Consider the following 26,295-nt stretch of genomic DNA (forward strand, 5'->3'; position numbering starts at 1 on the left):
GCCCTCCAAGTTGTCTGAGGGACAGCAACCTGGCCCCAGGCTCAAAAAGGTTGCCTACCCCTGCCCTAAATGCATCCAAGGAAATAGAGTGAAGTCAACTTCTTTCTTTCAATTAGTCTCAAAGGTGGTACAAGTTCTCTCTACATACTAGGCCTACATTTTGTCTGGGATGTTGTCAGTTAAAGTGGTATTTAGGGATTTTGGTGCAGGCAGAGGCTACTCCCATTACTGGCCATGTGAGGACTAGAGACAAAAAGAAATAAAAGACAGATAATAAAATTGTAACTCATAGTTGTCAGGACAGCCTGAAATGTTACTATTTTCTGAAACTGAAAGGTGGTAAAGAAACGTGAGCTGGTATGGCTTAATGGATAATTTTAGAATTAGATCAAGGTTCAGATACTTACTTAGCCTCGGGGTTTTATTTATTAATTTTAGTCAGGTCACCAATTCACAGGGCAGCATAACTCACGAATTGTTGTAAGGGCAAATGGAGTGAGGGAACCTTTTTGAGATCTTTGAAAGATGGAAGGGATGTACAAAAATACATCCAAAATCTTGGCTATTCTGCCTCATCAGATAAAGAACATTCATGATTTGAATCCCCCAAATATCTTGATCCTTATACAGTTACCAGTGGTCTACAGAAACTGGACAGGTGTACATTTAACTCCAAGGAAATGGAAGCAAACATTTGATAGGATACAGGAAGTTAAAAGTAGGGTAATATTTATAGTAATATAGGTTTCTAGAGGCTACAAGAAACTTAGGGACAAGTTCACTTAGGTGATATAGGACTAACTTTAGTTAACTTTCTTTTTTCACTTCACTGCAGTCTTGCCTGCTAATTCTGTCTCCTTTTCCTGGTGTCTTTTGCTGCCCATGTTCTCCTTTGTTCCAAAGCCTATGGGTTGAGGTAGCCTTGGTGTGAAGTTCAGCTCTTGACAATGAAAGCACCACAATGAGAGGAATAAAAGAATGAGATGAGACGTAAAGAAAATGACAGGATCAGAAGCAAAGAGGAGGTCAAGGTCATTGTGGACTAGAGGAAATGAGAGGACAGAAAAGAAAGGCAGAATCAGAATACTAGGTTCTGTAACTTTTTCAAACTAGGAATGTAGAGAGCAAAGGACAAATAGTTGGGAACTGAAGCAAGCTTGAATAATGAAAATACTTTGCTCTTCTGTTCAAGTTCCTTAATGATGCTTTTTCTGGGAAAAACTGAAGCACAAGTAGGTTACCTTGATGGGGTTGTGGAAAAGTTGGTATAGAATCTAGATGGCCTAACAAATTCTTGCTTTATCAGGGAGACCTGACAACACATAACAGTGTCTCAAAATACTTTCCAAAATGATTTATGGAATTCAAATTCAAACCCAGTTGAATCATATGTTCATGTTACCATACTGTGAGGGGGGATGGATCTGTTACTGTGTGGGTGGTCTGCTCACTCTCAGCTCTTCTTGCAGCTTCTCTGTGTGCTGTATTTATCTTGGAAATAGGACCAGCATCCGGGTGGCTCATGTGCAGCCTGGAGGAGCTGAAGGAGGAGCAATCATAAAACTGAGGGTGAATTTCCTCTTGTATTGGCAATGGATCCACCAGACCCCTCTGTACTATATAACAAAGATAGCTGTGAAGTGTCTCAGGCCTTTTCTTTTCCCACAAGTGTTGCCCTGAAGTCCAGAAGAAACACCATCCAGGAGCCTTCTTTGAAATAAGCTCATACTTCTCCTACAGCATTGTCATCTTTTATGGGTCATCAGCAATATTACTCAGACCTAAGATAAATGTTGATGATATTTGAGTTTTGTTGCACAAGAGGGTTCTTGTGTCTGCTTCCTGATACCCTTTTTAGCTGAACCATTCTTACATTCCTAACTGCCTTGACATCCTGGTAGAGGCCCCCATGCATTAGCCAAACATGACAGATAGATAGATTCTATGACTCTGTGACAGAATCATAAAATTGGAAGAGACCCCAAGGGGTCCAACCCCTTACCATGCAGGAACTCAAAATCAAAGCATACCCAACAGATGGCCATCCAGCTTCTGTTTGAAGACCACCACTATACTTCTGTTGATGCAGCCTAGAATCATATTGGCCTTTTTAGGTGCCGCATCACACTGTTGATTCAGGTGGCATACTAGGACTCCAATATCCCTTTCACATGTACTCTCATTAAGTCAGGTGTCCCCCATCCTATATCTATGCATTTAATTTTTTTGCCCTAAGTGCAGTAACTTACATTTCTCTACCTTGAAATTCATTTTGTTAGCTTTGGCCCAGCTTTCTAATCTATTAAAGTCATTTTCAGTTTTCATCCTGTCCTCTGGGGCATTAGCTGTTGCTCCTAATTTGGTGTCGTCTGCAGATTTGATAAGGATGCCCCCTATTCTTTCATCCAAGCTCCCAGCGGGTTCTTTTTAGGGGGGGCACAGGACACCATTGGCACCCTTGCATGTACTGATGATGTCCACATGGCGCGGCACCGTTTGGATGCTGCACTGTGCATACATCATTATGGCGGCCCCTGTGTGGACAGGGGTGAGCCATGATGGCACCCGTGGCACACAGAAGGCCTCAGGAGTGTTCCCCAGTCTGTATCAAGCCTTAGTTAATGACTAGCACCATGTACCCTACAAGTACAACTATCATCCTGAAAATAACATACAGAGGCTGAACTGAATGCTATGAAAGCATATGTAACTTTTCTGGTCATTGAAGATGGAGAAATTCAGCACCTCCATCTACTGCAACTCCCTCCCCTTAAGTTTACTGGTCTGGGGGGGAAGCTATTTCAGGCACTAACTCTCTGCAGGAGCTTGCAGGCTGAAAGTTTTTAAAATGGACTATTAACCAGAGTGACTGTAAGAAAAATTGGGATAGAAGGACATTTTGCAACAGAAATAATAATTATTTTTTAAAGAAAAAACAATAAAAGATAGCAGCAGAAAACAACAGACCAATCTAGGCTCAATGAAAGCTGTTTCTCAAAGTAAAAAAAAAAGGGGTGGTGGTGACAAATTGTACTACCTTCCTTGTTAATTAGGTACAGATGATCCGCCTCAAAAAACAACAATCTTAATTACCATCTTTGAAGACTTGAAAATGTACCAGTTGAGTCTCCCTTATCAAAAATGCTTGGGACCAGAAGTGTTTTGGATTTTGGATCTTTTTGGATTTTGGAATATTTGCATATGCCTGATGAGATAGTGTGGAGATCAGACCAAGACTAAATATGAAATTGATTTATGTTACATGTATACCTTTATACACACAGCCCGAATGTAATTTTATACATATTTTAAATAATTTTGTGCACGAAGCAAAGCTTGTGTACACTGGCATTACCATTACAAAGCAAATGTGTGACTACCTCAGCCACCCATGTGGACAGTTTTGGATTACTGAGTATTTGGGATTTTGCAATTCCAGATAAAGGATATCAACTCATTTTAGGCTATATTACTATTACACCTGGGAGCAAATGCTTTCTTTCATCCACTGCAATTTATTGGGACCTTTGAGCCATTCTCTACTTGCTTTTAACAGCACTACATCATCATTACTAGCATCTGGACCAAGATGCAACATTAGTCACTGTCCAAATTGCTCTTTTATTTCTTTGATTTGAGAACTCAGTTTGGTTGACAATTGGACCAAATGGAATAAAATTTGTTTAAACAGAAGTCTTTGTATTTTAAAAAAGAAACAAAGAAAGGGGAAAATTGATAGTTTAATAGGAGGTGAATTCTAAGTGAAATGTTTAGTGAGATAAATAAAATAATGGAACAGGTAAAAAGCATAAAGCACTTTGTGCACTGAGATAGAAGCCATGATAAAATGTAAGATAATCATAGCAATCATAGCAATAAGAATTATAGTTTCATGTTGTTTACCAAGTAATGAGCATATTGTTTTTCTTGTTCACAGCATGTGCTAAAAAAAATCAAGTTTGTGTGAAGCCAATAAAAATTTGGCACTAAGAAAGATTAATTCTTCAACCAAACACTATAGATTATCCAAAGTAAGCACATTTATAAATAGATTATATATTATCCAAAGTAAGCACATTCATATACATTTCACAGTTGATCATAATTCTACTTCTGTTAGTTATAATGGTGGGATGTGGAGCTATTCCGGGTACTTAAGGACACTGGAAGACTTACTCTACATTTTCAGAAAAGAACACTAGTCAAACTTGTTTCATCACAGAATTTCCCTCTACATGGAAGTATTCAAAACATAATGTTCTTTAAAAGTTTGTGTGGACACTTAAAGCAGTAACATTTCTGCATGAGACCAAAGCACTTGTGGTCCTTCCTTTGCCTAGCTTGGCAAAGAAATATCTGTGGGCAAAAGATTGATGCCTAATACCTATCCTGCCTTCCATCCACCCTGCTAACCCCAAAGAACCGAGGGTCAATCCAACTGTACCACAGACCCTGTCCAACATCTGGAATAATGACCTCTCCAGGGCTATACACAGTATCACTCCTAAGCGTCCTTTCCGGCCCGCTTCCAATAAGAAACCCTGGTATACGGAAGATCTCTGGGAAATGAAGCGGGCCGTGCAACGACTAGAGCGCAGCTGGCAGAGACACCAGCACTTATCCGACAAGACACTCCATCAGGCTCTTTTGAAGTCCTATGGAGTGGCAATAGGTGCAGCAAAGAATTCTTTCTATGTTGCGCGTATTGCGTCTGCAGAGTCACGTCCAGCAGAGCTGGTCAGGGTGGTCAGGGAGCTGACTCAGTTTCCCCTCACCCTGAACCCTGTTTTAGAACCAACTATAGCCTGCTGTGATGATTTTAACAACTTTTTCGCAGATAAATTCTCTTGGATAAGGGCTGATTTCGACGCTGGCATTTCAACAGAAACAATAGAAGAGGTATCCAGAGCTTCCGTGGACTCCATTAAACTGGATCACTCTGAGTTTGTTGATACCGATGAAGTGGACAAGCTTCTTGGAAGTGTTAGGAAGACGACGTGCTCTCTCGATCCCTGTCCTTCTTGGCTGACCGCCCAGGGGGGTGATGCTGTGACATCATTATTACAACATATAATCAATGCATCATTCAGGGAGGGAAAATTTCCATCTAGTTTAAAATTAGCAACAGTTAAACCATTGCTTAAGAAACCCTCCCTAGACCCCCTGGTAAGGAATAACTACAGACCGGTCTCATTGTTGCCATTTCAAGGTAAGGTGATCGAGAGAGCAGTCGCCATCCAACTCCAAGCAGTCTTGGATGAAACTGATTATCTGGACCCATTTCAAACTGGCTTCAGAGCAGGATACGGAGTTGAGACTGCCATGGTCACCTTAGTCAATGATCTCCATCTGGGTATCGACAGGGGAAGTGTGACCTTGGACATCTCAGCGGCTTTCGATACCATTGACCATAGTATCCTTCTGGAACGCCTGAGGGAGCTGGGCATCGGAGGCACTGCGCTCCAGTGGTTCCGATACTACCTCTTGGGCAGATTCCAGATGGTGCAGTTGGGGGACACTTGCTCCTCTAAGAGGGAACTCACATCTGGTGTCCCTCAGGGAGCTATTTTGTCCCCCACTTTGTTTAACATTTACATGAATCCGCTGGGAGAGATCATCCGGAGACACAGAGCGCGGTGTTATCAGTATGCTGATGACAGCCAAATATGCTTCTCTGTGCCCCCGACCGATTCATTGACTAAGGATGGCGTCTCTCCTCTGAACGCCTGCCTGGAGTCGGTAATGGGCTGGATGAGGGAAAACAAACTCAGTCTGAATCCAGAGAAAACGGAAGTACTGGTGATAGGTTTCCCAGGCCCGGGGAAGGAAGCTTATCCACCTGTCCTGGACGGGGTCACACTTCCCCTGAAGGACGAAGTTCGCAGTTTAGGAGTACTTCTGGACTCATCTCTGCAGTTGACATCTGAAGCAGATGTGATGGTCAGAAGTGCTTGCTATCAACTTCGGTTGATACGCCAACTGCGACCCTACCTGGGCCAAAGGGTCCTTGAAACTGTGGTACATGCTCTGGTAACCTCTCGCTTAGATTTCTGTAATGCGCTCTACATGGGCCAACCCTTGTACCAAACTCGGAAGCTTCAGTTAGTACAAAATATGGCAGCCAGATTGGTCACTGGTGTTTCCAGGTTTGACCACATAACACCTATTCTGAAAGATCTGCACTGGCTGCCTATTCGCTTCTGAGCACAATACAAGGTGTTGGTTATTACCTATAAAGCCCTACATGGCTTGGTCCCGAGTTACTTGAGGGACCGCATCTCCCCATATAATCCGCCCCGCACACTCAGAACAACCAGGAAGAACTTGCTAGAAATTCCATCATCTAAATATGCTACTACATCCCAGAGGGCCTTCTCAGTAGCAGCCCCAAAAATCTGGAACAGTCTTCCCGAGGAACTTCACCTGATCACCCCTCTAGAAACATTCAAAAAGAGGCTAAAAACTTTCCTCTTCTGTCAAGCCTTCCCCTCTGGAAAATGAACTAGTGTACTTTGATCCCATCAACTTCCTGGCTCACGCTTTTGAATGATTATTTTAGACTTGTATATTGTATTGTGTTATTGGTTTTATCTATTTTATGATGTGTTTGTAACTGGTTTTAAATTTTGTGTAATCCGCTTTGATCTTTTGGAAAAGCAGTATAAAAATAAAATTTATTATTATTATTATTATTATTATTATTTATTATTATTAGGTCAATAGCTATTCCTTAGCATGTGTGAAACAAACTGATCTTATCTTCATGACCTTCATGACCTTAAACTAACCTTTGCTCCTTGTGCCATACAAGATGATGCACATAATTTAGGTACCAAACAGACCAGCAGGAAGTGCCAGCTTGGGGGGTAGCATAGGGGCATTAAATGTTGCACGCCCCAATGACACACCTTAGCCAGTGTCACACCTCCCACCTGATCAGGTGGCAGGCAGTGTTGCGGTGCTCCGGCGGCATGACTGCACACTGCAGGATCACTGCAAAGCTGTGGTGGCAGCTGAAAGGGAACTGTTTTTTTGCTGCCTCTTTTTGAGCCGACAAATAGGTGGATTGGGCTGCAGCATGCAGTTGCCACAGCCCTGATATGTCACTCAAACCACCCCTTTAGGGCTTTCTGTTTTGGTCCTTATTCTGTCTATTCTCTGCACTTTCATACTTGTTTTGCTTGCCTTTTTGTTTTCTTTTGCAATAGGGTGCATAAAATCTTAAGCCTTGACTAGTTGGGGGAACTCTTGGTGTAATCTATTTATTCTGGTAACAAGTGCAACATCAGAAAGCTTGTTTGAGCTTGTGTCTCTTCCTCCTAGTTCCAGAAAAGTGATTGTTGTCAAAACAAGTAGGATGTGGCATGAAATACAGTGGACCCTTGTTATCCGCTTGGGTTTGAGTCCAGGAACCCCCATGAATAACAAAATCTGTGGATGAGCAAGTCCCATTAAATGCAATGGCATAGCGAAATGGTGTCCTTTATATAAAATGGGAAAATCAAGACGATACTTGAAATTTCTACTTTTTTTGAATATTTTCATGCCATGGATGCTTGAATCCGTGTAAAATAAAACAGTGGCTAAGGAGGGCCAACTGTACATTGATGTATTTTATGTTCTTGGTGGAAGAGGAACTCTTATGTTCCACAGGTGCTTTCTTTTTACAACACATTGGTCTTGTGAGTAGATTATTCATGCAGGCAGTTGAATATTTATATTGGGCCAAAAGGAAAGTACGTAAAAGGTGTCAGGGTCATACCAATTATTTTATAACAAAAGGCACAGACACATTATTATGTTGGCTTTGCATATGGGGGGGGGAGTGAGATCATTATATTTACTATTTGTGCTTTTAATATAATAAAAGCACCAGATTCCAATTGATCTTGGAAATGAACCAGAGTCAGCTCTCATTAGTACTTGGATGGGAGACCACCAGTGAATACCAGTTCCTGTAGCAAAGGAAAGCATGGCCAAAACTACCTATTCTTTACCTAATAAAACCTTCTGAAATTCATGGAGTTACCATAAGTCTACAGGTGAATTGAAGGCACACATAAATACACAATGTAAGGTTTACAGAGAAAATCATTGTGCCTTTCTCATGAGGTGTCTTCATACATGATGACTTTGCACAAGTTGGATGAATAATGGCCTCCTTCATATATAACAACAGAAACAAAAAAAAGTTCATGGGTATCACCTGTATGTGTGTTTCTGAGGCTTCTTCATTTCAATTAAAGTATTTTTCAAGTATAATAATACAATCAGTTGGGGATTTCTGCCTTTGCCATAACTATACTCTAGTTTTGAAATCCACTGTGCAATTGAATACCAGCCAGAATTCTTGTGAATTCATCTTGATGGATCCATTCTTTCAGATTCAGACCCAATAGAAGATGCTAGGATTTAGGAATACTCAGTTCTTAAACAAGATGTCATGGTTATAATTCACAGTGAAACCAATGGTTCTGATGGCCTCATAAAAATATGAGATACATACAATTAAGTATGAGATACATCTGCATTGAGATACAGCTGTACACCTGTTTGATTTTGAGGGGTAGTTATAATAATCAAATGTGTGTGTGCAAGTATTTTATCAGCCACAAGTAGCAAAACTACCTTAAAGTTTTTTTAAAAAATAATAATAATTTACAATGTATTTTTTGCAGTCTTCCTACTTACATGTGAAGATCCCAGATGAAATTTATCATATTTACCATTAACATATAATTATTTATGTCTCTTCTGCCCTCCAAGAATCAGATTTTGACTCAGATAATGTAAAATGATTTTCATTGAAGAAGTGATGGTTCCTTAAAGGTGTGCTTCAGAGATCATCATATTGTCTGAGGGCACATGAAGTGTGACTGCTATATTTCTCTTTCTTGTGATCAGGCTAAATATCCAGAATCTTTCTCAAGTATGTAGGATTGAATGGATTTTTTAATGATGTTACTGCATTCTGACGAAGTCTTCATGATGATAACGAGAATTTTTCCTTTAACTCACTCATGTCCATAACATGTGGAGATGGACACGTTCTCATGCACATGTTCTCAAAGTCAATTGAATAATGGTGAAAATAAATGGGGAAAAATAACTTTAAAAAGGAACATGAAAAGATGCTAATGTTGTAACTTAAACTATTTTGAATTTTCAAATGTCCTTTAGGTTTTTTTCCTAGTTTTTAAAGGTATGGTATTTTGATGTATATTTTAACATCAAAAGATGCTTTCTGCAAAAGTCAAAATAACAATAACCATAACATAAACTTAAATTTAAATTTAAAATCAAAATTGTTAAAGTTGTGGTAGAGACTAGTAACACATTTCCTGGTATAGACAGAAGTCTAGGGCTTGCTTGAAATAGAATGTTTAGGATGTCTTGTAGTGCTCAGGATCTCATGCATGAATGTGCATGAATATTGTAAATGTTTCATTGGAAGACAAAATAATTTACTTTAAATGTACTTGTACAAAACATCTGTAGGAGTTATCTACTAGTTTCCCTTTCATTCAGGACTTATTTTACTTAACCTCAACTAGTCTGTTCCTTTTAAAAATGGCTTTCAAAAATGTGGTTGAGAGTCATAAGCACTGCTGCTATTTGGTACTTGTCATGTCATTTTGCAATACCCAATCTATAAATTAGAGCTGATACCTCTAAAGCGATAGCACCTTCAGATCAAGATTACTGGCTATTAAACCAAACTAACCAAGGCTCTTATTGCTGAGTTATCCAGCAAGATGTTACAGGAATGAACAAAAACAAAGGTTTTTTTGTTTTGACTTTTAACTCATGTACCCTGCCTCTGATGCAGAGGGCAGAACTGACCTCATGCAAACTGAACGAGAATGAACTGAACTGATACCATAGCTATTCTGTTGGGCTAAAGAGATTTTTCAGAGGACTAAGTAAATGCACCAGGTATTGTTCTGGGTTCCACCCTTTCTATTATGATGTCCCCTTTCCCATTCCTGTCCCTTGATCTCTTTACTTATCTTGATCTCTTTACTCTTCTTTGGGAAGAGGATGCTGGAAGAGAACAAATCTTTTGACTTTTGACTTTTTCCTTCCTTTCTTCATTTTTTTATTTGTTGGGAAGGCTCTTACATTGAAACTCCCTTGAACTGATTCAGATAGCTGGTCTGTCTAGCCCAATGGTAACCAAGCATACAGTAACCTGCAAGGTTTCAAATGTGAGTCTTTCCTAGCACTGCCTTCCTATATTTGTAGCCAGGAGTACCAAGGATTTATTTAAAGAAAATGTATATCTACCATGGATTGTTCCACTGGCATTGAACTGTGACTCCTGTACATTCTGTAGCAGTGGAGCATCATGCTCCTACTAGGAGATTTCTCTGGATATTATTCATCACACATTGGATCCAAATAACCCAGGGTTGTTGAATAAAGGATTAAGGGAATCACATATCAGCATATTCCTTTCAGCCTTGTTCTGTTTAAATCTTGCCAAGAAAATGCTATGATAGGATCGCCATAAGTTAACATGAAGGCACATGACAACAAGACAACAGATATCTGGCTAGCATCTTCAGAAAAACCCACAAAAAAGCCCAAAAAGCCCACAAAAAAACTGTGGATGCCAGCCAGGTAAGTCTTCAACTTCACAGTCAGTGAAGTAATTCCAAAGTATAGTGATTTGAGAATTTCATTCTTGATCTCTTTTTATGATGATTCAAATTATTCTGGATTTGTGAAATATATCCTTTCAGGTATCTGTATTCCATAGAGGCAACTCCCTATATCACTAATGCAACTGGAAGTAAGATAGACAGAGCCTGTTTCCACAATTTTACATTGCCTTTTGAGTCATAATAGCAGATGCTTTGTGGCAATGTCAAGTTGACACTGGGCCTCAGGCGCAAGAGCAGCACAGGCAGTATGGAGATGTCTGTCCACTGTGCATAATTAACTGGCTCTTCAAAGGGATTGATCTCTTTTGTAACACTCATCCATATAATGGCAGATAGTTATGAAAAGCTTTTGTTCTCTCTAATGTAGACTGTATCCGATCAGGGCAAACTTTCACTGGACTGGGTCTGTCATCTTCTCACAGCCAGCAGGCCTTTTCACAGTTAATTGTTTGTGACCTCTGCCCTTTGATCCAGCCTGACTACAGAGCTTTCACATTTCAAATGTCCCAGCAGGGAGATTTTAACCTGATATTCCAGTCTGTAGCCCTCCTTTATGTCTGAATTTCAAGAAACAGATCTGACATCCAAATGTAAACTGACTGCCAGTATTGCTTATGTTCAAATTGAAGTATGAATGACCATCAGATAAATGCCAATCTGTTGGAAGACACATCCATTCTCTGAGAAGGCATTCAGTGGATGTGGAGACCAGAACTGAAGTATGAACTCAACCTGGAAAATAAGATCCCAAATGTATCCCCTTACATCCCAAGATATCAGATCCTCCTTTAATCTTTATATAAGTGACACAGGCATCTTGCTATAAGGATGAATTTTAAAAACCCTGTAATGTTTAAAATGGAGGAAGGGAAACGGCTTGGCATATCATTGGCTAAAGTGCATTCTCCTTGGATGTGTTTCTCAGAGAAATTACCTACATTCCTTTTTCCTTTCGAACTGTATTTCAGCATTCATTGTACTGTAGTACCTGTCTTTTCAGTGCTTTTAACGCTAAAAATATCTATGAATAGATCAAAAAATACCCATGAGTGAAAGGAGTCAGCAGCTGACTATTCCGCCTATCCAGTCCTCATCAGTCCACAGTGTCAACCTACCCAGTGTTCTCCCAAGGGAGCATGAGAGTACAGAACTGTTTGGCTGTGGGCTTCTCATAGTGATTTAGTTCAACACTGTATGCACAAGATACTGGGCTTGGCAGTTCTTTGATCTGATCCAGCATGGTGCTTCTTAAATTCTTATTCTGAGTGTGGTGGGTTGTGACTCTAAAAGCGACTACATACCCCATATTTCCATAGGGAAAAACATTCACGTTAGAGACCTGAGCCCTTTGTCACACCTGAGAAAGTGTGACAAAGACCTGGTCTAGACAAGGAAAAGAATATGGGTATGAGGTGGAAGAGCCTTGAGAAAGAGCACTTCAGACAAGAAGCAGGGATGGCATTTTTGAATGGTTTCCCACATTTAGTATACTGCTTCCATTGCAGCAAGTAGGGATTCCAACCTTTCTCCTTGACATTTTAGGCTGTTTCATTTTAATTGCTGGGGGTGTTTGTTGTCTTTACACATGCAGCATTCAAACATGGCATCCTTCACCTCTGACCTGAAGTGGAAGAGCCAACTCTGTCTTTAATCCAAAACTCAGAGAATAGTTGAGGAGAAATTACAGAGGTGTACTTGGAACAATTTTAGGCTTAAACCTAGTTCTGGTGGCCCCACCATAAAGAAGAAGCTATTCTACTATAGACAATCTCATCTGGGTTTGGTTCTTGATGTTGGTGGAGCACAACAGAATGCTGCGAGCTAGATGGATTTTAACACATTGAGTCTAAGGTCATCACTGCCTTTTCTGAAGCAAACTGTGGTGTCTCACACATATCCCACTCCCAGTATCTATATTTTCTCTGGAAGTCTTCATGCGTGGAGCATCAAGGTACAAAAGGATATCCATAGCCTATCCATCTGAATGTATTGTCAAGATTCTTGATTGAAGAAAGCTGTCTGAAATGCACAGAGGAATAACGAAAGTGGGTCCTTTGTTATCTACATCAGTTCATGTGTTCGTCTAAAGGCAGTGCCTTATGCCCCAAAGTTGGCCACCAGTAGAAAATATTCTAGGAAAGCATATGGCTTCCTTTTAAAGTTTTAATCCCATGATCTTCTAGAATTCCAGGAAATGAAGGCTAACTATTCTCTACCACACTAAAGAAGATTAAATATATACCTTCATGTTTATGTATATTTAAATACCTTCATAAATAAAAGCAAAGAAACAAACCTAGGATGTTTTTAACTATTTCATTGACTTTCAGATTGTTTTTAAGCTGTTTTTTAAACTTTAAAGGCAACACTGATACTGCGTTCCAATTGGTAAAACAGAAAATCCCCTTCAAATATAACCGGCCCGTAGAGGAATGGCTGCAGGAAAAAGGTAACACTTGTTAAAGCTTTCATTTTAAATCCATTTTGATTCTAAACCCTCATTTTTAAAGCCTGCAAATAAATGTTTCTTAAATTAGAATCGCCTGCTGCATAAATGACTCTTTTAATTTTCATTATAATTTGTGTCAACTTCCACCTGCCATATGTTGATAAATCATGCTATAATACATTGCTATTAAAACAAAGTTAAAGGGACAGAATTCTAAGCTTACTATCGAAAAGCAAGCAAGGAAGAAGCAAAAATTAAAGAACCACTTTAAACAAACAAGCAAGCAAGCAAAAATATGTATTATGGCAATTTAACCACTGCATGAACTTTTTAAAAAAACAAAATTAAACTACATTTCTATCAAATTACACTTAGCATCAAACGTGTCTTTAAAAAAAATCTTTGGAATCTTATTTCTTCACTCAATTAGTTTCAGTTCTCCACTAGCCACTCCCTTTCTTACAGTGTTACAGTTATGGTTATCCTAATCATTTTCAGATACATAATCTGTTTGGCATATTTTCTCCCCATATCTGGGAATAAATCCAAATAGATTCAGTTGGATTTGTGTAGTGGATATGTATAAGACTGAACTGTTGCTAATCTATACGTATCTGAATGCAGATGTTGAACCTGCATCAAAGAAACATGCACATACATTTCTGCAACATCATTTTGCTCACCATCATCTCATAATATGAGTCCATTATATTTTTCAGCAACAACGATTTTGGTAGGGTGATATGTCACCCTCAGGAGGCAATTCACATAAGCACACAGATGTTCCAATGGTTTTGTGAGACTTCTGCATATGCTTAAGTGTTTTCCAATGGGAAAACATTCTGCCTTCTAGTGATTTGTTAAAATTAATGGAGAATTGAACCTCCAGGATAAGGGCAGTCATAAGTCCCATTGATGTCAGTTGGGTCTTATCGCAAGGAGGTTTCATAGAATCCATTCTACAGCATCTGTAAAACCTTACTACAATATTCAAATGTACAACAGAATTCAGGTTTCTTTTCTGCACAGAGCTCTTCCTGATGCAGTACAGCTTGCTCCTAAAGGTCAACTGAGTTTGTGGAACTGTTCTCAGCATGGAATACAGGCCATACATAGAAGAGAGATTTTAAAAATATCACTATGTATACCATACACAAATGCAATGCTTTGACCCTTGGTTGTATGCACTGACATAAATCATATTGTAGTCCTGGCAATGGTAGACTAATTGACCCATTGAATCTATTTGATTTATTTATGTGTAGACCAAACCATTCAACAATTGGTTGAATAGGTCTATTGTAGGCAGGATTAACCAACAAGATGCCAGCCATCTTCAAGGACTGTATATTTAAGTCCCACATAGATTTTCAGAAACTTTAGCTGGGCAGAGCAATCCCAACTTTTATCTCAAAGAGCTTTAATGGCAGAGCCTCTGAGATATCTAAAGCCCTTAAACTATCTGAAGTGGGGAAGAATGTTGATTCAACACTGTTTGCCACTCTTTGCAAAGTTTCCCTCCTCCATTAAACTATCACCCATTGAAATCAAGGTTTGAAAGTGGGGTCAATTAGTTCGGGCTTGGTTCTGGAACATTCTCCAGACCACTCTTCCTGAACTCACCTTGATATCTGATAGTATCAGTGCTGAAGAAGTAAGAGTTGGGAAAGTTTCTCATGGAGCTTAGATGGAAGGATTCTTCAAATTTTCTCCTTTGAACATTGCCCTCTCTCTTTCCCCTTGGAAGAGATCTCATTCCTCCTGTGACCCCTGTGATGCTCTCCTGGGGACGGAAAAGTTGCAGCTGAAACATGATTTAAAAAAGAACATTATTGTTTCCCATTTTGACATTTATTGAAACCGAGAACAAATTTTGATTTAAATGTTTTTAAAAAAGCATCCTTTCTGTACAAAAATATTGTAACTGTTGGCATCAAGCCTATAGTTACCATGGTTCTTGTTCTTTAAATTGTTAGTATACACAAATGTTACCAAGGAAAAAGATAGAGTGATACTAGCCTAAATCTAATTGCCAATCCCTACTAGAATAAACCCATTGAATGTGAGATTTACTAAATCTTGATTTACCATACATCGTTTACTATACAATGGAGCAATGCTAGCTGGGACTAACAATTCGATTTAAATAACTGAGCAAGCATCTTGTTTACTTTCTCATTTCTGGCCTGAATCTTTTAATAGTTTTAGCTGAGAGCCTGGGAGAACTTCAAAACTGCAGTGAGGCAAAAAAATGCTTTAAAATGTTTTTACGTTAATTGATTTTTCTGTGAGCAGAAAAAAAAAATTCTCCTAAGGAAGCTATTAGGACAGTAGGTTTGTCCACATGCCTTATCAAGGGAGGGATGAAAACAGATAAATAAGAATGGCTCAGCTGGTTAAGTAATTATGAAGTATAAGGAGAAAGTCACACAAATGAAGAAAAAATTGGATGGGAACAGAATGAAAGCTAGTGTTGCACAGTGACTGTGATGCAGTCATTGTTCAGATCTTGTCTCACCCATAAACCTACTAGCTGGTCCCCAGAGAATCACTGTCTTTCAGTTCTACCTCTGTTCTTCACCATGGATATAATGAGGAAGAGCACCAGTTCTAAGGAGACTCATAGTACATCCCACACTAGGCCTAGTACATCCCAGTCTTCCTTGGTATCTCTCTATCCCTTTTTGTTACCCACTCTTTCTTGAGAGGGTAACAAAACCAGGAGGCTTATTAAATTCTTGATGAGGTGCCATGCAGGGCTGATACCAATTCATTTTGCTCAAGTGCATTAATAGATGTGCAAGTCCATCTCAAATTATTACACAAATGGCAAATATCATTACACACACACACACACACACACACACACACACACATTAATAAATGTTGATTTAGAATGTTACAATCTGGCTTGAAAGAATAAATCTTGTTAGATTAAACAGTGAATAAATATCTTTTGCTAATCTCAAATAAATAAAGTCCCTTTAACATGAAGGACAATGATAGCCTTGCTTTTGTTAAAACCAGTGCATGTCTGATGCTGTGATGAAGCTCATGTGCTTGAGAAACCCAACCTTGTTTTGCGCATTGTCTTCCTCTCCCTGTAGTTTCACTTTTCAGTTTGGTCTTTTATTTCATTGCTTTCCCAAGCCTGAAAAAAAGCATGTCAAAGCATTTTCTTTATGTGTTTCAAATGTTAGAATTTTGAAGTTGATGGTGGTGGTGATGATGATGATGATAACAATGATGATGATGATTTGTTAAAAGGCAATCACATGTGGGATCTAAAGAAAACAGCTGTTTCAGCAATCTCAAATGCTCCTAGGATCACAGGGGTGAGATGGGATGTCATTGGTATATGTTGTCAGCTGAGAAGATAAGCTGTTGTAAGCATTTTTATATTATTAGCCATATTATGCAGTGGGTTATAGAATGATCTTCTATAATACCATTGTATTTAAAAAATATGTTTTTTGAAGTTGTGGTTACTACACGGGAATCAGTGGGGTGGGGTGGGGTGGGGTGGGGTGGGGCATACCATCCATGTGCCAGCCTGTCATTAAGTCAACCATCTACCAGCCCATCCAGTCATTCATTCATTTCCTAATGCATCAAGAAAGTCATATGTCAGAAGACCTCGTGAAGATGATGAGTGAAAGGCTAGATAGCTATCCAAATGGAACATGATAAATTGATGGATGCCTAGATGGATGGATCAATCTTTAAAAGAGACAGCAGAGAGAGAGAGTGTCACTATCTGCCAGACATAATGGACCTACAATGAAATAATTTACAACTGATGCAATGGTTGGAATTTAGAGAAAGTTAAGTGTCCTTGAGCCCCAGCATTTAAGGGCTTTTGATTTCCAAAGGGATGTTAGAGGGAATTTAGACCCTTTCCCCAAGGCAAATCAGGATTGTAGAGTGGGAAGATAGATTCATAGGGGGCAAAATATATAACAGGAATTCACTGTCCAAGTGGATTACTTTTGTAATCTTTAATATCATTACCAGGCCAATTAACACATTAAAAGCTATCATATGCACACTTATTGAATATCAGATCCCATCGAATACAGTGGCATGTACATCTGAGTAAACATGTGTAAGGCTGTATTGTGTTGATCTGCCAGCCAAATAAGTCCTGTTTTCCTATAGGGCTGATAATATTTATATTTGTAATTGCATCTTAACTGGCAAACAATAGCAATAGCAAGTATATGTCTATACCGCTTATCAGTGAACTAGCACTCCCTAAGCAGTTGGCAATATATAAGCCAATTGCCTCTAACAAGCTGGGTACTAATTTTATTGACCTACAAAAGGATGGAAGGCTTGGAACCCTCCTCTTTGATTGAATTTACAACATTGTGGCTGCAGTACTAACATTTAATCACTATGCCACCAGGGCTCCTAAACAGAAATTACTTTAACATGTATTTGGAACCAAAAGTGTTTAGGAACAACTTGGTGCATGTCATTGTGTAAGACATATTCCATGCCTGCATTGGCTATGCTGCTCAGTATTGTTATATTTGAGAAATAGGAAGGCAGGGAGATTGATCATGCACCTTCATTTTAAAGTGCTTTGGAAACTAACAGTCCTTTCATACTACACAATTATAACATTATGACCCCCTTAACTACTGTGTCACCATCCTATGGAATCTTGGGATTTGCAGTTTAGGAGGGAATATTTAGAATCCTCAGATGGAAAGCTCTACTGTCTCATCAAACTAAAAATCCCATGATTCCACAGTGTCCATGGAATCATAGCACTATGACTGTGTATTATGTAAGGACTCTGGAAGAAGAAAATCAGCACCAGTGACTTGGAAATACAGTCTTGGGCCACTGCATGGGTCACCTGTGTCATTACATGTGTGCCAACAAGTATAGACAGAAACACTTCCTTTTTTCATTCTTTCACTACAGAACAGGGAGAATCAAGATACAATAGATAGGGATACAAGTACTGTAAGTATCTGATTCTGCTGTTGCTGACTCTTGTTTTGTGGGTTGGCCCAGGTAAAGTAACCAAATATGAAATGTGGAGAACAGGGGAGTGCCCAGCAAAAGGCAGCCCAGTGCTGAACCCCCAATTTCTGGCAGTCCTAACCTCTAAAATAAATGTCCTGTTTAGCACCAGGAGAGAGGAACTGTAGAGCATCTTCTTGGATTTTTTTCCCCCTTCAGTCTGGAGGAACAGGATAAATGATGAAATAATTCAAAAGTGGTATATGTGTGCATGTATGTAAAAGAAGTAATAGTGTATCCAGTGAGTTTTAGGAAATAGTTTTGACTCTGCATCAGTTGTTGGTGATAGCTGTCCTGGAATCAAAGGCCATAAACTACTACTGTCTGTCAGCATCCTGTTCCAGAACTCCCTGTTTGACAGTTTTAGATACAGAAATCTGTTTATCCAGAATAAAGGTTTCCTGTAGGTTTACACCCAAATTCATTTTATCATTATGAACCAGATTAATGCAATCACTATTGGAGTGCCTGTTCTGATTGTACAGGATGATGCGGGTTGTTTTTTTATTGTTATTTTATTTTTTTAAAGAATTACTCTGACATTTTGTCAGTAGGAAAATGAGATTATACAGATATTTGGGGATGGATCCTAAATCCAAATACAACAGTTAAAGAAGTAAACTTAATAGTGAAACCTAATAGAATATCTGCACGCAATACTGACCTCTTTTGTCCACTGTGTCAACCACTATAATCCAAACAATAAGGGATTCACAAGCTGTATAATTCAAATGCACATAGCCACAGTGAGGCAACCACCTCACAATAATGGAGTATGATTGGAAATAAGGAGTATCTTTAGAAAAATAAACTTTAGCTTGCAAGAATAAATTTTGCAGAGTTAGACAAAACAAAGTCAAGAGGTCTGACATGACATATTTCAGCTATGCATGTTTTCTCTCCACATTTTTCTTTCTTTTTGCCCATTGTTTTCCACCTGGTCATTCAAGCAGAGATGCTTCACACAGGAGTATTCTCTTAAGAACAGGCCTCCCTAGCGAGATGTGATTGTCTTTTTAGCAAACACGCACTGTAACTTTAGTGTTGTATTCAAAAGTGTAGCTGTGCAGTGTGTTGCATGCCTTGTCTTCAGCTCCTGAACTAAAAGAAACCATTACTCAAGAGGAAAACTCAAGCTTCTTCATGCATTTTCTAGGAACTGGGTCATCTTCCTGGGAGGGTTATAGCTAGCATATTAAAAGGAATGATACACCTACCATGATTCCACGTCTAAGGAAAGACAATATAATAAAAAAAGGCTCTTATTCAGGAATTGAAAGTAATTTTTTTAGCCTACCTATCACAGAATCCCCAGATAACACTGTGTCTGGCCAAGTTGACTTGGAGATTCTGCGACTTGCAGTCATAAAGCAACTTGTCCAAGTTTTGCTTTCATTCAGTTAAGATCATTCAGTTCCTCACAGTTTTACACCATGAAGGGTTTCCTATCAACTAACTGGGAAAAGCAGTAATTCTTCATGGAAAGAATGCTGATACACCTTAGCTTTCTCTCCTCCCCCTTTTTTCTAACCCAACTGATCTATGGTGAACGCAAGTTATGTTCTTGGATTGGACCAAACATTCTAGAGGCAACCTATTTCTGTGATCTAAAGTAACCATATTCCATTTGGGACAAGAATTCTGAAGAAAACACTCCGCAAGTCCCATTTTTCTTCTTAAAAATATGTCACTGCTATCACTGCTATAGAACACCAACATATATATCACTTTTCCATCTTGTAAGAATCTCCAGATTGAGACCAAGACTTCCCCTTCTCTCTCCTCAGACTTGTTAAGTGAATGAGGAGTCTGTGATTAATGTCACCTGGGAGTTGCTACTTATTGGAGTACCAAGCTAGAGTTTAGCCTCAATCTAGTTTTCATCTGCTATGAACAGAAAAGTGAGGGAAAGTCTAGGGGAATTCTATATACCAGCTACCTGCCTAGTATCTGGAAGTACTAAAAAGAGATCATAATATTGGTTGATGTTATCGATTCAAATAATTGCAAGCTCTGAAATCAGCTTTTGTATTTCCAGATCTCTTTGGCTGTTTGCACATTTAGTGTTTCAGCTCCAAAGGGAAGAGTGGTGTGTGCTTAAGTTAGGAGGGGAGAGAGGAAGGTGAGCATAGGCAAGGCCATCCTTCTCACTTGTTTGGTCACCTTTCCTACTTCAAATCAAAAGGCCTGAAGAAAAATATCCTTCAATACACAAGATATAAAGCCTGGATAAACTTCCTCCAGTTTTACAGATTTGGGCTTCAGGGACTCTAGTCAGCTCTTTCCTGCTAGCTAATTCCCCCCCCCCCCAAAAAAAAAAATAATCCACAAACATACACAGAAGTTTTGTTTTTGGCACCCCCTGAGAGTTTACAAGTATGTTTTCTTTGAAATGAAGTTCCTTTGTATAGAATTCCTTACATGGAATGCATGGCAATTCTGAGGAAAGACTAAAGAAATAAATTTGTTCCTAACAGGGAAAGATAACCCCATTCACAGGTATAAAGCAGAACATGATATCAAAATGTCTGCCTCCAATATTACCTTCTCAGCTAATGCAATTTCATGAGTGTAGAGTGGATATAAAAATTCAGTTTTGAGAATGGAAATGGAATGGCACTCCCAAAAGAAGTCTGCAAATGGAATTGTATGGCTAGTTTTAATGAGAGCCCATCATAGTTACCCATGTGATAACTATAGCTATCATGTCATTACTTGGAAGAAATGGCTGTGAGCAGAGCCATGTTATTATAATCATCTACTATCTAATAATGGCTGATAAGAAAGATTACAACTAGTGCAATTATTTTTTATATAAAGTAATTGAGCCTTGCCCAAATGGCTCTTCACCCATATATAGATAGTGGCAATGTGCCATCACTGAAAGAACATGTAAGATATCCACATAATGAGGAAAGAGACAGCATGAGAGGAAAAAGAACAGGAGAGGAGTTTTCAAAAATTGAGATTTAGTTGCTTTCTAAGGGGATAATATCTCAACCCTCTCATTTTTTTTTCAGTTGTTACTTTTACATCTGTTACACAAAATCATCTTGCTCAAGTCTTGATATTTTTGTTTATTGTAATGGCAGTGGGGAGCACTGGGGGATGTGCACTCCACGCTATCCCATACTGTAGGCATTTCACATACACATCAACTTTGCTTGGTTAGCTAGGGTCCTCCTTGGGGCATAGGAACTCCTTTCAGATACATTTCTTCTCTTGTCCCCATTCTCTTCCCCATTATCCATCCTGTCACCATTAGATGATGCAACACCGCATCACCACTTGACTTCGAGACCTGCCACGACGACAAAAATTGGTGAGCTCCCCCTCCTATTCTGAACTGCTTTGACCACTGGCTATGAGGGAATGGAGAGTGGGGTTTAGGCTCTGGCTTGCAATATGGTGGCATTTGGCATTGATCAGGGTGTACTAGAGAAAGAAAGTGGTGAGTGTGCAGGGCTGAAGGGAAGGGAAGGAAGGGGGTGTATGAGAAGCTGTGAGAATGGCTAGTTTGAATGAAACAAAATTAATGCATTCTGCTTTGCTTTTAGAAACATAGCCGGTGCAATTCTCTGTTCAATATCTATTTGCATTTAGTGTACTCCAAGACTGCATATATAAAATAAGGCTAGGGTGAGTTCACATATTGAGGTTTATTGTGTGAAAATTGAAGCTGTCATATGATTAACTTAATAGGTGAAAAAACATCTCTGTGGTGCATATTTCCGCATCACCTCTGACAATTTTCTATTGGTAATGGGTGAGGGAGAAGACAAAAATGGGTATGTTTGCATTACTCCTTAAGCTAATGGTGTGAACTCACCCTTTATGTGGGAAAAGAATTATTTGAGGGATCCATTCCAGAATGCAGTCTTCCTGCTTTATTGAAAAAGATTCAGGAAGCAAAATGTCGATCTCAGGGAACTCAGTTACTTGGATCATACTGTTTTCTGTAGCTCAAGGGCAAGTAAGTAAGTCATGGGTCAAACCTGCTTCCCCCAAAAATATATCAGACTTTTCACATTACATCAGGATTGAGGGGAATGCAGCCTGTTGGATACATGCAGCCTCTAAATCTGCTTTTGTGACCTGGGGCATTTTTAACACACAATTTGAAATTTCATTCTACTCACAGTGCCCCGTACTCTCTAGGGGCCATGCCTCCTCTCCCCCATGACAAGGCACCTTTTTCATAACCAGAACTGACTTCTAGTCATTTCCTGTTTTGGTTAAAAGGACTCTCTTGGGAACAGACCAAGGGGGCTAAAACATGAGGAAATAGCTCCTCTAATCTCTATAGAAGATGCAGGCACTTGGTCAGAGGTAAAAAAATAAAAACTCCATAACTGAAGGGAGGAAGATGGAGGTATAAAGGACAAGACCCTCCAAGATCTTATGGCAAACATGTTCTCCTCCGGACCTTTTATAGTTGCCCAAGCATTATCCTGAAGGAAGGGGGTTGCAGACGAAATTGTGAGTGTATAACAGTGCGACTTTACTTTGGGGCTGTAGTGGGTCTCTAGCTTAGTACCCCTGATACTTTCTCAAAATGGCCCTCAAGGTGATCAACTGGTTGTTGGCCAAGGACAGGTCTACACCGAGTTGGTAATTCTGTGCCTGAGAACTAAAACTTCACAACATAGGTGGGTGATGTGAGAAGGTACACCGGGAGGCTGCTGGAACAATCTTGTTTTTAATTTTCTATGTGGTGGGAATTTTTTGTGAATAGTAGAAGATTTGATCATGTGATATTCCACCTGTAGTCTGAAGCCATACATCCTAGACATTGTTTGGTTTGAGGACCACACTTGACACTGTAGGTTTATTTGTGTGCACTAACTCATTCTGGATTTTTTTTTTCCACAGCAAGGATGATCCAAAAATAATATTGAATTCAAGTATTAATTATTACTAGATTTTCTCTTCTGCAGCCTTAAGTGTAGTTATTGTGGGTTTCCAGGAGTCATACATATATTCATCCTTTGGCACATATCTGTGTTTTCCATCTTTTGCCAAATCATAGGACAGGAGTGAATCTCTGCTCTTTCCATTCAAGGATCCAGGTTCTTGTTTTGCTTTGTTTTTGTTTTTTACATTCTGGAGTAACCAAAATCTAGGGAGGTTTTTATATTTGAACAGGGCTAAACTCTCTCAAGTTCCCAAATTAATACAGTATTTGTAGTGAGCTGGATGTGAAATTTGGAGTGAAATCAGAGTTTGGGCAAAAGTTCTCCTGAATGTGATTGTGTTTATCAAGAAGATCTGGATCCATTGTTTTGTTGCTCAGGCTTATCATGTTTTGTAACACATCAGAACAGCTATTTATAGTACTGCATTCTTATACCACCACAATTGCCACCACCACTACCATCAGGAAACTTGCTCTGAACTTCAGTCCATTTCAAGAAGGACTCAGCATAAAAGGGATGTGAAAAAGGAGAACTATTCCTGGCAATAATGTTGTTCACCCCCTTCACTTAGGACGACAGTTAACGATCTTCAACACCCAGGCGCAAATAGCCATTGGAGGAAAAGATAGAGGGCGTCTCTTCCAAGGCCAGCTCTCCGGTCTCTATTACAATGGTCTGAAAGTGTTGAATATGGCAGCAGAGAACAACCCCAACATCAAAATCAATGGAAGTGTCCGGCTCGTTGGAGAAGTACCCTCCATCTTGGGAACAGCACCCACAACCTCCATGCCACCAGAGATGTCTACCACTGTCATGGAGACCACCACTACTATGGCCACTACCACAACTCGAAAAAACCGTTCCACACCCACCATTCAGGTAAGTCATTTGATTTGTACATACCCAAGTTTTATTTTATTTATACTTAGCCATATTTGTGCTTTTCTAATTTTATACAGCCATAAAATCCAGTACAGAAATTTGACCTTTCTTAGATTTGTTTTGTTTTTCCTTCATTATTGTGGATATAAACTAACAGGGCAAAGTATTTCTGAGGTATCTATCAGAATTCCACTTTATGCTACTACGTATGGTGGATAAACTGAATTTGAAATGCATAGTTTGAAAAAGAGGGAAGCACCAGGACTGTGTATCCTAAAAATCCAGTGATGGAAATGCTGATTATTGCTTTTTAAGTGTGCTTAAAAAAGCAAAAAGCTATGGGTGAAGATTTTGATAAGAAAATTGGAGTGTTCTATGTGAGTTGTTCTTGAACAAAGGTTTTGTAAAACTAGTATTAAAGTGGGAATTGTCAGAGAGTTGCTTCAAAATTCAAGGAACATTCAATCAGATATTTTGAATTATGTAATGGCTCTTATTGTTAGGAAAGCATTGGCTTATGTTCTTACTGTTGCCTTAAGCCTGTAAAGGGCTATACAGATTCTCAGTATATCTTTTAAATAATAATAACTGAACAGTTACTTGTTTTAAATTGCTATATCCTGCTTTTCCAGATTAGCATACACCAAACTCCTAAAACAATGATGCATACAGTATGACTCCCATTATCCAAAATATCTAGGAGAGTTCAAAAGCCTGTTTTTCTCCCAAGAAAACCTTTAGCTGAGTGTTAAGAAACCACCAGTGGAGGCTGATGGCTTTGATGTGAGTGGAGTGGCGATTCTACTGTGTTTCAGTATGAAATTTAAAGGAGTTATCTAAGGTGCTGTACACTTTTGGGGAAGCTAATCCAATCTCATAGAACAAGAGGTTCCAGAAGTGGCCAGGGAGGAACCAGAGAACAGTCTTTCCCATATTTTGTCCCTTCATGGATTTCTGGAGATATAAAGTGGAAGTTCTTTCTGGAACATCTCAGTTGTTGGGTAGAATTATAGTAACGTAACCTGTTCACAGGCCAGGTAGGTTTTTACAGATCAAAATAAGGAATTTGAATTGTGAATAGAAGCAGATAGGCAACTGATCAAAATGAAAGAAGAAAGTAGCAGGAGTAAATTAAAGTTCCCCATAACTCTCAAGACACCCTGTGGAAAGTACTGGAACCATCACAGAGAAGTATCTTCAAACCATGTTACAGTTCAGAAGGATACCATAGCTGATAGCACTGAATACCTCTGAGAGATTGTAGAAAATCTATAGTGGTCTTTAGCTTCAGTACTGTGGATAGCTCTTTTTAAAATCCAAGCTAAAAGCCACAGAAGATGCACAAGCCTAATCACACAGGAACCTCTGTGTGTGTGCACGTGTGTGTATGTGTGTGTAGAACATGCATAAACACATATAGAAGTGAAACAACATACAGTAGTTGCTTACATTGTGGACTTCTCTTGGGGATGCAGCTTATGGGGACTGTCATGATCAGTGCCCACAGTTCAAAATTCACTACTACACCACTGTGCTTGCCATAGGTCTATTGCATACTGAAAACCCTGGTGGCTGTGAATCAGCTATTATTGTTGTTGTTAGCTTCAAATTAGTGCTGACTTGAAATCATCATGCATTTTATAAAGTCTTCAGGCAGAGTTGCCCACATCTAATTTGGATTGAGAATCGTTGTAAAAAATTTGGAATGTCTTCTTTTATTTGGATCCTACATGGTCAGGTAAAATAAAAAGTCATAGGTTGGGTTTTGTTCTTAGTTCATGATTTAATCAAACTGTAAAATTTTAATAAGCTCCTCCCAGTTATGTCACTGTCACCCACCTAAGTTGCTGATGACCCCATTTAGTGAAAGGTACCCACCCAGATATTTTTCTCAGAGCTTTTGGCATCATCTACACATGCTAGCTTGCTAAGCCTATGGCAGCTATTATGTTCTTGAAAAAGCACCAGGATGATTTAATAAAGTGTAGACCAGTCTCTAAAAACATGATTAGAGCAATGATTTCCTGGATGCACCCACACTCCAACAAATGGTCTCATCTTAGCTTATATTAAAGCAATAACTCTTGACACTTCACTTTTCCCCACTGAAAGAAAGATAAAAGTCAATATGCACCTCCATTACAATTCTCTGCTTCTCAAGAGCAGGTCAGTTTATTGCTGTCACAGAACACAATCATTCTTCCTTCCTTTCATTCACCCAACAAAATTGTTCAGCCCCATCTGCATAACCTGCATTGTATGTAGGCTCAATACTATAAAGAGGCAGCTTCTAGGATCTGAGTAGCAAGGGAGAGCCTGTCTCTGATACTTATGTGGGGAACCA

At 39.2% G+C, this 26,295-nt stretch overlaps 1 protein-coding gene across 25 annotated transcripts in view; it reads left to right on the top strand.

Moving 5' to 3' along the window:
- NRXN3 (neurexin 3) overlaps positions 1-26,295 on the top strand; it is a 1,626,608-nt gene that overhangs the window by 1,430,925 nt on the left and 169,388 nt on the right. For 14 of the 25 annotated variants that reach the window (XM_042468184.1, XM_042468325.1, XM_042468193.1 and 11 more), the window contains 3 exons: positions 13,030-13,116; positions 21,419-21,475; positions 23,641-23,948. In XM_042468184.1, coding sequence (XP_042324118.1) covers positions 13,030-13,116; positions 21,419-21,475; positions 23,641-23,948 — 452 coding nt within the window. The remainder of the gene's footprint in view (positions 1-13,029; positions 13,117-21,418; positions 21,476-23,640; positions 23,949-26,295) is intronic. The other 11 variants (XM_042468249.1, XM_042468259.1, XM_042468276.1 and 8 more) reach the window with 1 other exon arrangement.

Source organism: Sceloporus undulatus, chromosome 1, assembly GCF_019175285.1.
Source record: "Sceloporus undulatus isolate JIND9_A2432 ecotype Alabama chromosome 1, SceUnd_v1.1, whole genome shotgun sequence".
NCBI lineage: Eukaryota > Metazoa > Chordata > Lepidosauria > Squamata > Phrynosomatidae > Sceloporus > Sceloporus undulatus.